Source organism: Balaenoptera acutorostrata, chromosome 1 (genome assembly GCF_949987535.1).
Source record: "Balaenoptera acutorostrata chromosome 1, mBalAcu1.1, whole genome shotgun sequence".
Taxonomy (NCBI): domain Eukaryota; kingdom Metazoa; phylum Chordata; class Mammalia; order Artiodactyla; family Balaenopteridae; genus Balaenoptera; species Balaenoptera acutorostrata.
Window position 1 is genome coordinate 40,570,966 of NC_080064.1, and position 14,000 is coordinate 40,584,965.

At 47.5% G+C, this 14,000-nt stretch overlaps 1 protein-coding gene across 1 annotated transcript in view; it reads right to left on the reverse strand.

Annotated features, from left to right (window-relative positions):
• AGBL4 (AGBL carboxypeptidase 4) overlaps positions 1-14,000 on the reverse strand; it is a 1,405,329-nt gene that overhangs the window by 44,227 nt on the left and 1,347,102 nt on the right. Inside the window, exon 11 of the mRNA XM_057530807.1 lies at positions 13,301-13,463. Within this exon, the coding sequence (XP_057386790.1) occupies positions 13,301-13,463 (163 nt within the window). The remainder of the gene's footprint in view (positions 1-13,300; positions 13,464-14,000) is intronic.

Genomic DNA, 14,000 nt, shown 5'->3' on the forward strand with positions numbered 1-14,000 from the left:
GTCTCCACCGACTCATGGCAAAATGTGCTTAGACTGAGAGCAGTGGTCCTGACCTCCTGCTCCCTCTAGGTTCCATTTTTCATCCTCCCCGTCACAACTCCCACCTCCTGCCTCTCCAGACACATCAACACTCCAGGCACGGCCACAGCTTCAGCTAAGGGCCCTCGCCTCGGACAGGGTTGGCAGCTGCCTCCTCTTCTTGGCAGGACATATATCATCTTGAGGAAAATACTGACGGATAAGAAACCCCAGACAGACAGCATGTCCCGCCGGGCATGCAGTCTACTGCTTGGGAAGTGAGATTTGAGGTGCTGGCTCCAGATCTTTCTGGAAGAAAGGGAGAGTTGGTGGACCTGTGGCAACTGGGCTGTGCCCACAGGGGGTTAACAAAATCCTAGGGATGACCGTGCCCAATACCTAGATGTTCAATAAACGTGAGTTAGACCCAAGCTCAATAGGCCCTTTGAATGAGGCCTGGAGGACGGAGACCCTTTGTCCAAACCCACCATTTCACAGACGGGAAAGTGGGATCCAGGGAAGGCTAGTGATTTGCTCAGCATCACACACACAGCAAGTTCAGTGGCCAAAACCAGATGAACAAAGTCCAGGGCTCAAGAGTCTCACATCAGCACACGTCCACCTCACAACAATGCCAATAAGATAGCCCCAAACCTCTGGTCAGATGTGACAATCTGAGAAACTGGAATTGTTGGCTCCCTCCGGAAATCAGGAAAACGGGGACCTTCGACTTAATTTCAGAGCCAGTGTCCAGGGAGCACATCCTTTTAAAGATGAAAGGAGCGGGAAGAAGGCAGAGCAGAGGAGTGTAGCTTGGTGAGGTGGTACACATCTATCCGCTGCCTGCTCCTATCTCCCCTGACCGTCCCTCTGGCCTCCCCGCTGCCACGATGCTCTCCCTGCAACGCTGGTTTGCCAGCAGATCATCAGTCCTTCACCAACTGGCTCCCACAGACCTCTCCAGCCTCAATGACTCTCACTCCCCAGCTTGTACCCCAAGGCCCAGACTTGCCCAAAGGAGGGAAGCAGCTCTCCCAGGGCTCTGCACACGCTGCCCTCCCTGCCTTGCCTGCAAGCCCCTTCCAGGTCCGTGCTCCTCCTCACCACCCTCTGCAGCCCCCTCTGTCACAACACTGTGCTGCAGACACTCGCCCGTCTGTCTGCCCACCGCACGGGAACTTCTCCAGGCAGGCGCTGTTACCACTCATCACTGCATCCCCAGAAGCCAGGCCAGGTCCTGGCGCATAGTAAGTGCTCAGTAAGTGTGGTCTCCGTTCTCCCCCACGTAGAGGTTCAAGCTGGAGCTGCCTCCACTGGCTCTCGTTCTGACCTCTAGGGCCGCATAGAACAGATGTACTCCCTCCGCTCCAGGATGACTCTTTAGAAATTGACCAAAGCAAAGAGTCCAGATGTTTTCTTTCCAAGGAGAATACCCCCGATTCCTTGGCCAGTTCCTCACAGGCCACAGTGTTGGGTAGGGTGACCAACCATCCTGCTTTACCCAGGACTGTCCTGGTTTTAGCACCACAAGTCCCCTGTCCCAGGAAACCCCTCAGTCCCAGGCAAACCTGGACACATGGTAAATCTAGTTTTATCTTCCCCTCCCATCCTAGGTCTTCAGAGGCCATGCACCATTTTCTCAACGGCCTGCCTAGCTGGGGGGTAGGCAGAAATGAACCCAGGGCTCCAGGGGTCGGTGACACAACAGGGCAAAGGAAGGCCGGCACCTCCTTGCTCCCAACGTTGGCCTCTGTTAATGCAGTCAGTCGGCATCAATTCTGGCAGGAGAACAGCGTGCGGTGGCTGTGCGGGTTGATACATTTGCCTTGTGGGCTAATATGGAGCTTTACAGTGTCAACTAAGATGCCTACACCAATTTACCACATAGGGGACCCTGTTCCCCCAAATCAGTACTTCCAAAGCTGCTTTGGTTTTATTTGTTGACTGTAAAGACAGAAATTTTTCAATACCTTTGTTCTCAATATTGCCTAAGCCCTTCAAGTGTTCCAGGCATTCATCCATTCCACAATTACTTATTAAACACCTACAATGTGGCAGACAGTCCCTCTCGGTGTCCTTTGGGCTGGTCGGAGACCCAAATCTGCAACTGGTTGGAACAGACTTGGGGTAAAGTCCTTCTACTTTGGGGCCTCTCCCCACACTTGTACAATAAGATAATAGAAACACAAGTAAGTGTGTATATAAGTGTGCAAGTGAACTTGAATATACACAAACAGGTTCAAATTTCTGAAGAACCAGCCGGAATTTCTCTGACTGTCAGCTCACAGCCATAATCCTGAGACAATATCAACTATTTTTATCAGCAACTTGGTTTCCATGGAGCCTTGCAGCGCTGCTAGTGAAGGTTGACGGTTATCACCATAAAATAACTTTACAACTTTGTAATTTGTAGCTCTCTGCTGTCAGTAATATTAACAGCATTTCGAATTACGGCTATAAACTTGACAATAGCAGATAAAACCCTTAGAAACCTCATTTTGGGGGGATGTGGGAGGCTGCGGGAAGGTAATGACATTTTGGTTTTCCAGGCCTGGGTAGAAGGTGCACTTTGATCTGGAGGTGGGAGATGGGAGGGCCAAGGCAGGGTTCACAAAGAGCAAGGCAGCTGAGCTGGGGCACCACAGAGACAGGGTCTGGGTGGCAATACGTCTGGGTGATTAGAGACTACAAACATGTCAAGGCTGGGGGCGGGGGTCACAGACATTGGGGCTATAGGACGGGCAAGAGCTGGCTGGTGGATCCCAACCCCTGCGGGGTTTTGTCCTACAGGAAAGGAAGGGAAACTGGGCCAACTGTAGAGCAGGGAGGAAAGTAAGACAAAACCTACCAGGCAGAATTGAGAGAGCAGCCCGGGGCATGTTATTTGACTTTTCTGGGCTTGAGTTTCCCTATATGTAAAAGGTACTTATCTCATAAACCCACGCACATGTGGTCACCTTATCTTTGATAAAGGAGGCAAGAATATACAATGGAGAAAAGACAGCCTCTTCAATAAGTGGTGCTGGGAAAACTGGACAGCTACATGTAAAAGAATGAAACTAGAACACTCCCTAACACCATACACAAAAATAAACTCAAAATGAATTAAAGACCTAAATGTTAAGGCCAGACACTATAAAACTCTTAGAGGAAAACATAGGCAGAATACTTTATGACATAAATCAAAGCAAGATCTTTTTGACCCACCTCCTAGAGAAATGGAAATAAAAACAAAAATAAACAAATGGGACCTAATGAAACTTAAAAGCTTTTGCACAGCAAAGGAACACATAAACAAGACGAAAAGACAACCCTCAGAATGGGAGAAAATATTTGCAAGCGAAGCAACTGACAAAGGATTAATCTCCAAAATATACAAGCAGCTCATGCAGATCAATATCAAAAAAACAAACAACCCAATCCAAAAATGGGCAGAAGACCTAAAAAGACATTTCTCCAAAGAAGATATACAGATTGCCAACAAACACATGAAAGGATGCTTGACATCACTAATTATTAAGAGAAATGCAAATCAGAACTAAAATGAGGTATCACCTCACACCAGTCAGAATGGCCATCATCAAAAAAATCTACAAATAATGCTGGAGAGGGTGTGGAGAAAAGGGAACCCTCTTGCACTGTTGGTAGGAATGTAAATTGATACAGCCACTATGGAGAACAGTATGGACGTTTCTTAAAAAACTAAAAATAGAATACCATATGACCAGCAATCCCACTACTGGGCATATATGCTGAGAAAACCATAGGTCAAAAAGAGACATGTACCACAATGTGCATTGCAGCACTATTTACAATAGCCAGGACATGGAAGCAACCTAAGTGTCCATCGACAGATGAATGGATAAAGAAGATGTGGCACATATGTACAATGGAATATTACTCAGCCATAAAAAGAAACGAAATTGAATTATTTGTAGTGAGGTGGATGGACCTAGAGACTGTCATACAGAGTGAAGTAAGTCAGAAAGAGAAAAACAAATACCATATGCTAACACATATATGTGGAATCTAAAAAAAAAAAAAAAGCTTCTGAAGAACCTAGGGGCAGGACAGGAATAAAGACACAGATGTAGAGAATGGACTTGAGGACATGGGGAGGGGGAAGGGTAAGGTGGGACAAAGTGAGAGAGTGGCATGGACATATATACACTACCAAATGTAAAATAGATAGCTAGTGGGAAGCAGCCGCATTGCACAGGGAGATCAGCTCAGGGCTTTGTGACCACCTAGAGGGGTGGGATAGGGAGGGTGGGAGGGAGACGCAAGACGGAGGGGATATGGGGATATATGTATACGTATAACTGATTCACTCTGTTATACAGCAGAAACTAACACAACAATGTATAGCAATTATACTCCAATAAAGATGTTAAAAAAAAAAGGTACTTATCTCAAAGGCCAAAAATCAAATGATTCTTTCTATATCCATCTGTCTGTCTGTCTGTCTATCTATCTATCTATCTATCTATCTATCTATCTACCTAATGATTTGGAAATAAACCTGGAGATCATATCATTTCATCTTCTAATCTAAAGATAGGAAAATTTGGACCCAAAGAGAAAGGAACTCCCCAAACCTACATGGCAAGTTGGAGGCAAAGCCAATCCTGTAATGCAGGGAGCCTGACCCATCTCATGAAGTACATCTCAACATTATTACTTTTACCATTACTACTACTACTATTAATCATTCATTCATTCAGCCAATCATTCAGTCCCATTTAGTCATCTGTTCCCAAAGCCCTCTTTTTGAAGCATTTTTTTGTTTATGAATCTTAACAAAGGCTTGACCTTGGCCATCACAAATAGGAACTGGGAAGTACCTGGGTATCTTTCCGTGCCACCCAACAGGTCAGACCTGACTGCTTCCTACTCTTCTGTATGAAAAGTGAAGCTTCCTCCCCAAGAAAGAAAACCCAGGCAGTACTCCCCTCCTCCTGCTAACCACCCCAGCACACATACATATTCATACTCGCTGTCCTATTAGTGAGCCAACTAGCAGATGCAGGTGAAGCCTGCTTCCATTTCATTTATTCCTTCATTCATTCACATTCACTGAGGGTCTACCTAGTACCAGGCTTTAGCCAGAGAAGTAAAATGATTTAACCAAGGTCACACAGCTTTATGAGTGGGGGAGGGCAGAAGGCTGTTCCGAAACTGGGATCTTGACTCCCAGCCCAGCATTCTTTTCACCAACTCAAGGGAAAGCCCACCTTGACTGTGCACACCAAGAAAATCCCTTCCTTCCTTATGACTCTACAGTAGCTTGTGGAAAAGTCTGTCTGAAGCGCAGGTCTCTCCCCAGAAATTCTGGCCCATAGAACCATCTGCCTACCAAACTTCTCCATTTGTATGTCACATGAGCCCCCTACACTTAACACATCCCAAACAGAGCTCAGAATATCCCCCTCTCCAGCACCTTTCTCCAATAGTTGTGTTTAAGTGACTGGAGCCAACGTCCGCCATGTTGTTCAAGTTGAGAAACTGGGCATCTTCCTTGACTTCTTCCTTTACCTCCACACCCAAGCAATCACCCAAAATAGTCAATTCTACCAGTTAGATAATAAAACATGTTATTAAGATGGAACTGTCTTAGTGTTGGTTTTGCTGAGATCCCAAGTCTGTAGATACCACATTGCAAAGTGAGGTAGGAAACTACCAGGCAGGACTTGCAAAAGGAAACCAGAAAACCAGATTTGCAAACTTTAGCTCTTCTTCAGGCAAGAGGGCCACTGGAGGGTGCAGTGCCCTAACAGAGGTGAGCCCCAGATCACCATGGACTGAGGGAGGACCCATGAACAACCGGCCTGAGCACATGCGCTTGCCCACGTCAGCGCTCTCCAGCCCCGGGGCAGGTGTGTCTGAGGAGGCCCACAAGGGACTGCCAGGCCCTCTCAGGGAGTACCAGTCACCCAAGACCTTTCCTACACTTTCCTCCTCTCCCTCATCCTGCTCCACCTTGGAGGGGTAAACATCTAGGGTTAGCCAGATGGGGGAAAGGGCTGGAAATCAAGTCGGGGAAATGGGAGTCTCCTCGAGCAGCCTGTCTGAGACAGGCCTGGGCTAGAGAATGTGGAAGGTTTTACTTTGAAGAGGTTCAATGGCTTCGATTGGACGAGACACAGTCATTGCTGAACTGAGACTGTTTGGTGACCAGAATTAATTAGAAAACTTTTAATTTCCTGAGAGTGATTAGAAAGTCATGGGATCTGTAAGAGCTTTTATATCTCTAGATCTAGATGTAGAATCTATACGCATCTACGTGCAGGGTCAATGGGAGACAAAAAATATTTTATACTTGTACGCTGTGAGTGTTTCTTATTTAATGTACCTGTTACATAGCTCACAAATCTTTCTCCTTCTATTCATGGTCTGTTTCTGCCTATATTTATTTATTACCTGCTGTTTCTGGCCCAGCTCCAACTTCCTTCCAATACTCTGGACGCACATCCTCTCGCTGGCATCGGGGCTTTCTCCTGTATGTCTCCCTCTACCAGGAAGGCGGCTCTACCCTGCTTCTGCTGCCTGCATCCCATCCACCCCGGAGGCCTGAGCCCTAGTTACTCCTCCTCCAGGAAGTCTTTCCTTCCTCTCCTTCTTCACCGCTCCTGCGGGGTTAGACGGCTCCCATGTGCATCCCCAACCGGCAGAGGTTCCCTCTGCCTGATCATTTATCCCTCTGTGCTGCTGTCTCTACCTTTTCCCCTCCTCTCAAAACTGTCTCTTTCTAGGGCTTCCCTGGTGGCGCAGTGGGTGAGAATCCGCCTGCCAATGCAGGGGACACGGGTTCGAGCCCTGGTCTGGGAAGATCCCACATGCCGCGGAGCAACTGGGCCCGTGAGCCACAATTACTGAGCCTGCGCGTCTGGAGCCTGTGCTCCGCAACAAGAGAGGCCGCGACAGTGAAAGGCCCGCGCACTGCGATGAAGAGTGGCCCCCGCTCGCCGCAACTGGAGAAAGCCCTCGCACAGAAACGAAGACCCAACGCAGCCATAAATAAATAAATTAATTAATTAAAAACAAAAACCCAAAAACTGTCTCCTTCTTGAAGGCAGGAACCATGCCTTATTCATCTGCCTATTTCTAGTGTCTAGTGAGTTTTGTGGGATGGGTGAGTAAATAAATGGTATCTTCAATGTCTGCTGTATGTTTCAGAGGACCCAGTACGAGGCACATAGTGGGCTCTGAACTGAGACCAAGATAACTAACTGAGTTCTAAAGCTCTGCGTTTTGTCTTGGCTACAGCGGCCATTCCCTTCTCCTAGAGCCAGCATTTTCTGATTTCAAGGTGTCCACAGCTATAAGTGTGTGTGGAAAACAGTCTGCTTAGGACCCAAGGTCTCTGTTTCCAATGTTTTTCTCATCCATTATGTCAAAGAGCTATTTCCTTTTGGCTTGTAACCAGACCATAAACAAAGGCCAGAGAAGCTCTGGGTTATTTTATGATTCCAGTTTAGCCTTTCTCTCTCTCTCTCTTTTTATAAATTGTTTGAACAGAGCATATTTATTACTTGGCAGGCCAGTAAAATGTAAATAAGGTTTGCTGAAGAATGGTCCAAAATTCTCAGGAATTTATCGTTTCACAACAACAACAGAAACAACAAACCACAGGAAGGAAAGGCAAGGGAACTAGTATTTAATGGCACTGAGTATATGCCCAGTCATTTATCCGCTTTCTCCCACGTAACCCTCCAAGCAACACTGTGAAGTAAATAATCATTATCTGCACTTTCCTGATGAAGAAACTGAGGTTAAATAACTGGGTTAGGGTCCTCAGCTAGAATGACAGAAAGTGGAGCTCACACCCACGCCTCTGACCAGAGCTGTGTTCTTGCTACAACCTGGACAGAGACCACCAGCCAGGGCAGCAGCCTCTGAGGATGGCTTCATTCAGATTCTGTTGAAAGTTAGAAGTCCTCCTCCCAGAAAATGAACTCCGCATCTTTAGGCACAGTTTTGCATAAATTTTAGACAGTTTGTAGGCTCTTCTTGAAGCCCATCCATAAAGCCCTCGATTAAGAACCCTTTAACTAAAAGAATGAAAATAGCTATCGGCTTGGCTTGATCAGTTGTCCAGGACACTTCTGTGCTGATTTTCCCTATTGGACTGAAACTCATGCTCATGGGGTCACTCAGTCTTAAGACTCATACATAACACAACTGTGGATTCTTGATATCATAAATTCATCTAAACGGAATTATAAAATTTTAAATTTTAGAATCAGAAAAATCTTAGAGTATCAGAGCTGGAAGGAACCAGAATACAGACAAATCCACACATAGTTTCATTCTGCAGCTCTGACAGGTAGGAAGTATCAGACACTGAGCCTAAGAGAAGGGACAGGGCCTGCTTGAGGCTACCCAGTAATGGTGATGGAATCAAAATTCAAACCCCCGGTTGCTGGATTCAAAGACAGATCATTGGGTTGAAGATTCAACCAGTGGAAGGAAAGTCATGCAGTCTGCATGGGGATGAGAAAAGTGGTGACAGAGGAACATTTGTTGAGTTCCTATCAGGTGCCAGGCAGTGCAAGGGGATTGGAGATATATTGCATCTTTTCGCTACCCTGATAAGCCTGCAAAGTGAGTATTATTATTTTTGTTTTACAAATGGGGGAACAGGCTCAGAGTGGTGAGATAACCAGCCCAAGGTCACACAGCTAGGGAAGCATCAGTGTCCATGGCTATATTACCCTGATGTAGTGGGGAGGAGAGCCAGAGAGCAAGACCCTGGTAATGTTTAGCTGGTGCTTTTCCAGGGAGAAAAATTAAACTGACAGATACATATGTTCTGGAAGGTGAGGAAGTGGACACTATTGTAGGCCTTGGTGAAATATCCCTCAGGATTCCCCACCTCCCCTAGCCTTTCTCTGGTCTTCCTCTCATCCAGCATCCTCTGGATAGCTAAGTTGGCCTTCATGGACCCTGATGCTGGGAAGGGCATACTCTGGATGACAGACATAAAACCCCTCATCGTGGGAACTGCACATACCCACTCACTGTGTGAACCACATGGCGTTCTGAGGTCCAGGTCCTCCGTTACGGTGACCCCACCAAGGCCTTTTGCCCCGTGGACCCTACCAACACAGCCCCTGGCCTTTTGCTCTAACAGCCCTGACTACCTTCTTTAACATAAATGCAGGTCCTCATTCATAGTCACGTAAACCTTTTCGATGTTTTAACCAATAGTCACTTAATATTTAAAGCTTACGGTGCACACTCATATATACTATTTCATTTAATCTCCTTGCAGCTCAGTGAGGTTGAGTATTACTAGGTCTTCCTCTTACAGACAAGGACACTGAGGCACAGTGAGGCTATATGACTTGCCCATGGTGACACATCCTGTAAATGGCTGAGCCCGGATTCAAATCCAGATTTGTCTCAATTGAAAGTCTGCTCTCTTTTCACGAATGTTATTCCCACAGCAGGGGGTTAAGAAAGCAGGAAGGTTCCTGGTGCCTTTGTGAAGGTGACGAAGCTTACCTCAGGGAGGCTGGAGGATTGCTGAAGGGTGGGAAATGTCGGTGCTGTCATCAGATCCAGGTCTCCTGACTCCCAGTCTAGAGGACGCTTCCTCCCAGACCATATTGCCATTCCTATCAGACCATGTAATTTCTTTTTGGGACACAGAGCCAGCAACCAACAAAGATCACAATCTGTCTGCCTGAAGTCTCCCTCTGCTAGGAGAGGTTTTTTTTTTTTTTTTTTTTTAAATGCATTTCAAACAAGAACCAGGTTAAATCACACTCATGTGTGTTGAACTGGCCTGCACTTCCCTGGAGAAACTCCAGATTCCTCTTCTTTTCCCCTAGATGACAGATAAGACGGGGTGACCCAACAGCACCGCGGCCTGCCCAGCTCCTGCTCAGCCTTGCTACCCATCACCCTTAACCCCTTCCAAACGCTGGCTTCTCGTCCCCACCGACATCCCCATCCACTCACTCCCCAAGTCTTCTCAGTGCCACATTCTAAATATTCCACAGCACCGCCCAAGTCTAGGCTTGAGTCATTTCCCACCTGGATTGTCATAACGGCCTCCTAGTGTGTCTCTGTCTGCAGCCTTGGCCCCTCCAATCTAACCTTCCCACTGCAGCCAGAGGGGCTCCCCGCTGCTCTTTAAAGCCCTTCTACTGCTCTCCATTGCCTTCATACTCCTTACCGTTTAAATTCCTAACGGGCTGCCATTTGGGTCTCATCTCCTGCATCTGAAGTCCTTCAGCCATACCCGACCCCTTACAGCTCCGACAGTCTACCTTCCTTCCTCCCCTTTCTGTCTGCAATGCCCTGCCTACAACGACCCACCCCAAGCAATCTGCCTAATTTCTACTCACTCTTAAAAACTCAGCTTAGATGTCTTTTCTGCTGGGAAGTCTTCCCTGACTTCCCGAAACTGTGTTTGAGTCTCCTCTTACCCCCATATGCAGACATTTTTGTCTTCAGTATGTTCCCTGCTATACATCCCCTGTGCCTAGAACTTTACCTGGCTTATGGCAGACACTCAATATATATATTTAAATGAACATTTCCCATGGCTCTCTGGAATTCCTCCACCACAGAACCTACCCCACAGATTATAGCTGCCTCTTTCCTTTCCCGGCTCCCCAAGTAGACCAAAAGCTCAGTGAGTCAGGGACCACGCCTTCTTGGTCAATATTTTACCCCAGTGCCTAGTAGGATTCCTGGCATGTGCTAATGGTGTACTTACTTTTGATGACTGAGGATTGGGTGTTGAGGAGAGGAAACCCTGGGCCTGGGCCAAGGGAGGGGACTTCTACTGAGAGAAACATTTGCTTCTAACACCAAAGCATGTTGGAGGTGCTGAGATAGGGTAGGAGAACCCATCAAACTGGACATCAGAAATCAGCCACAAACTAAGTGCAGGCCACACCTGGCGGGACCCTTATCTCATTGAGGTAAGGCTCACATGTGGGATACCTTTGGTGCGCATGCTCAAACTCTTCTTTCAGACAGTTCCCTCTATCTCCTTTGCCACCACATCAGGGGCGAGCTAGGCAGGGGCAGCACAGAATGTGCGTATGCGTGGAGCACAGGAGTTAGCGGATCCTGGGGAAGCAATGGGCCGCACACCATCGTGTGTGTGTGTGCGCGTGTGTGTGTGTGTGTGTGTGTGTGTGGCACATAGAGATGGCCAGGACTTTGGAAACCAAGGGTCCTCTGCTGCAGAGCAGAGCCTACTCCATTGGCCGGTGGGCCAGGTAGTTATTAAAGCAGACTTCAAGGTGACTGTCCCAGTCTTGGTGACTGGGCAGGGACTCTCCCTCAGTTCTTACCACAATCTCTCCAGTGAGGTACTGGATCTGGAACACTGGTCTAACACCTCCTCTGACTACTGCTCGCCCCTCCCTCTGAGGCCATCACCCTGCCCCCATGTTCCCAGCTAGGTTACTGGACCCCCCAGAGCCACGAGGGTGCAACCAGCTGTGTGGACTAGTGCTAAGTCATGTCTCGACCAGAAAGGAAGTTTTCCTGCACAGAGTGTGGTAAGAACTCCACAAACACTCCCCAAGGGTTGAATCAAGGCTGAAAGGAGCACTTTCACTTCTGGGGAGAGAGAATTTGTATATAGAGAGTTAATATTATCCTTTCCCTTTCTTTTCCATCAACTATAGTTCTTTCTCTGAGAAAACTAAAAGTGTTCAGAAAGGAGAAATGGGTCAATCCAAAAGCAAAAAGTAAAGAAAAGCAGAAACTGTCACAATCTGTCACAACCCTTATGTACTGACCTTGAAATGAAAATCAATACTCAGGAAACTAGAATTACTAAATAGTCCCTAAAAAATCAAGCAAACTAGAAAGTGACCTCTAATTTCATCATGACAGGCTTGGGGATTCTCGGGGACATTTTATGAGGAAGCCAAGAGGAAAAGTGAGTTGGCAAAGGAAACGCAAAGGCAGAGAGAAAGATGCACAGAGGATGAGCAGGAAGGCGGGGAAGATGGAGGGAGGCTAAGGGGAGAGAGAGAGGAAAGGATGGTGGGGAAAGGAGAGAAGATGGAGGAGGGGAGGAAGGAACACATCACATGAAGTAAAGAGAGAAAAACACAAGGCGGGAGTTGGGGGGAGAGACAGAAGGAGAGGGGGATGGGGACTTCCCTGGTGGCGCAGTGGTTAAGAATCCACCTGCCAATGCAGGGCACACGGGTTCGAGCCCTGGTCCGGGAAGATCCCACATGCCACGGAGCAACTAAGCCCGTGCACCGCAACTACTGAACCTGCGTTCTAGAGCCTGTGAGCCACAACTACTGAGCCTGCGTGCCACAACTATGGAAACCCACACACCTAGAGCCCATGCTCCGCAACAAAGAGAAGCCACCACAATGAGAAGCCTGCTCACCGCTGCAAAGAGTAGTCCCCGCTCGCCGCAACTAGAGGAAGCCTGCGCACAGCAACGAAGACCCAACGCAGCCAAAAATAAATAAATAAAAATAATTTTTTTAAAAAAGTAGAGGGGACAAGGAGGGTACAGACAGCGAAAGGGAAAGTAGTGCACAGAGGGAAGACAAAGGGCGGGAGCAGGAGCATGGAGAGATGGAAGTCTGCTCTATAGACCAGACTTATGGTTGCCAAGAGGGAGGGGGAGAAGGAGAGGGAGGAACTGGGAGTTTGGGGTTAATAGATGAGAACTATTACATTTAGAATGGATAAACAAAAAGGTCCTACTGTATAGCACAGGGAACTATATCCAATCTCCTGGGATAAACCATAAGGAAAAGAATACAAAAGGAAGAATGTGTGTATGTGTATAACTGAGTCACTTTGTTGTACAGCAGAGATTGGCACACCATTGTAAGTCAACTATACTCCAATAAAAAAATTTTTTTAAAAAAGAGAGAAAGAGAGACATGTTCAGGGTAAGAAGGAGGAGCCAAGACTGTCAAAGTCTTCCTTAGCAGTCCCGGGATGAGCATCTGGCCTGTGTACTTACATACTTTAGATGATGGAAGACTCACTCCTTTGTGAGGGGACAGAGGGGAGAGAGAGATGGGAGCAGCACAGGTATGGGTAGGCCATGGGTCCAAGTGCCCGAGGAAGACTTGAGGCATAGCAGAGGCAGATGGGGGGGGGGTGTCCCTTAGGAGGGCAGCGAGCAAACAGGACAATCCAGAGGTGACACCAGCAGAACCAGCCATGTCCATCCTCACCCCAGAGTCTCAGCCCTCACCTGAGTTGGAGACCAAATTCCTGACCTGCTTGGTAAATCCTGGCAGACTTGGGTACTTTCAGCTGCGAAGGATACAGGCTTCCTCCGTGTAGGGCACAGCGGCCGTGGTGCCGCCAATGATGTAGCTGTAGAAGGAAACCTCGAGGGTGTAGCAATACGAAGTGTGGTCCAGCAGCCCACCGAGGAAGCGACGGCCGGTTCCTGCTTTCACGGCATCTCGGTTAAAGGACGTGCTGGACTGTGAAAGACAAAGAAGGGAGGAGAGAATCAGGGCTGGACACCTGCTGGCTATGGGACCTTGAGCGAGCACCTCTGGATCTCAGCTTCCTCATCTGAAAAGTGGTATGTGAATCCCACTTTGCAAGATTATTATAAGGATGGATTAAATAGACAAACAATTAAATGAAAGCACCCAGCACAGTTCTTAGGGCATAGTAACTGCCAGTTAACAAAGATTTGTGGAAATTTGAATGGGGACAGATGGAGCAAGGAAAAGTAGACAGAGAATAAGAATGATATTACGATAATCAAGACTGAAATTTGGGCACTGCTTTCAACTTTATGATATTGTTTCCCATATAGTATCTCATTTAGGCTTCACCCCCTCGACAGGGGTGTCGTAATGTTTCCCCTCTAAGGTGAGGAAATGGAAGTTCATAGTAAGTGACGCAGATCTGGACCAGGACTAAGTGACTTCAGACACCCCAACCCTCCTTCACAAAGTTCCCCTTCCATTAGGGACAGCTGAACTCGTGCTCAGCGTCACCAGAGCACA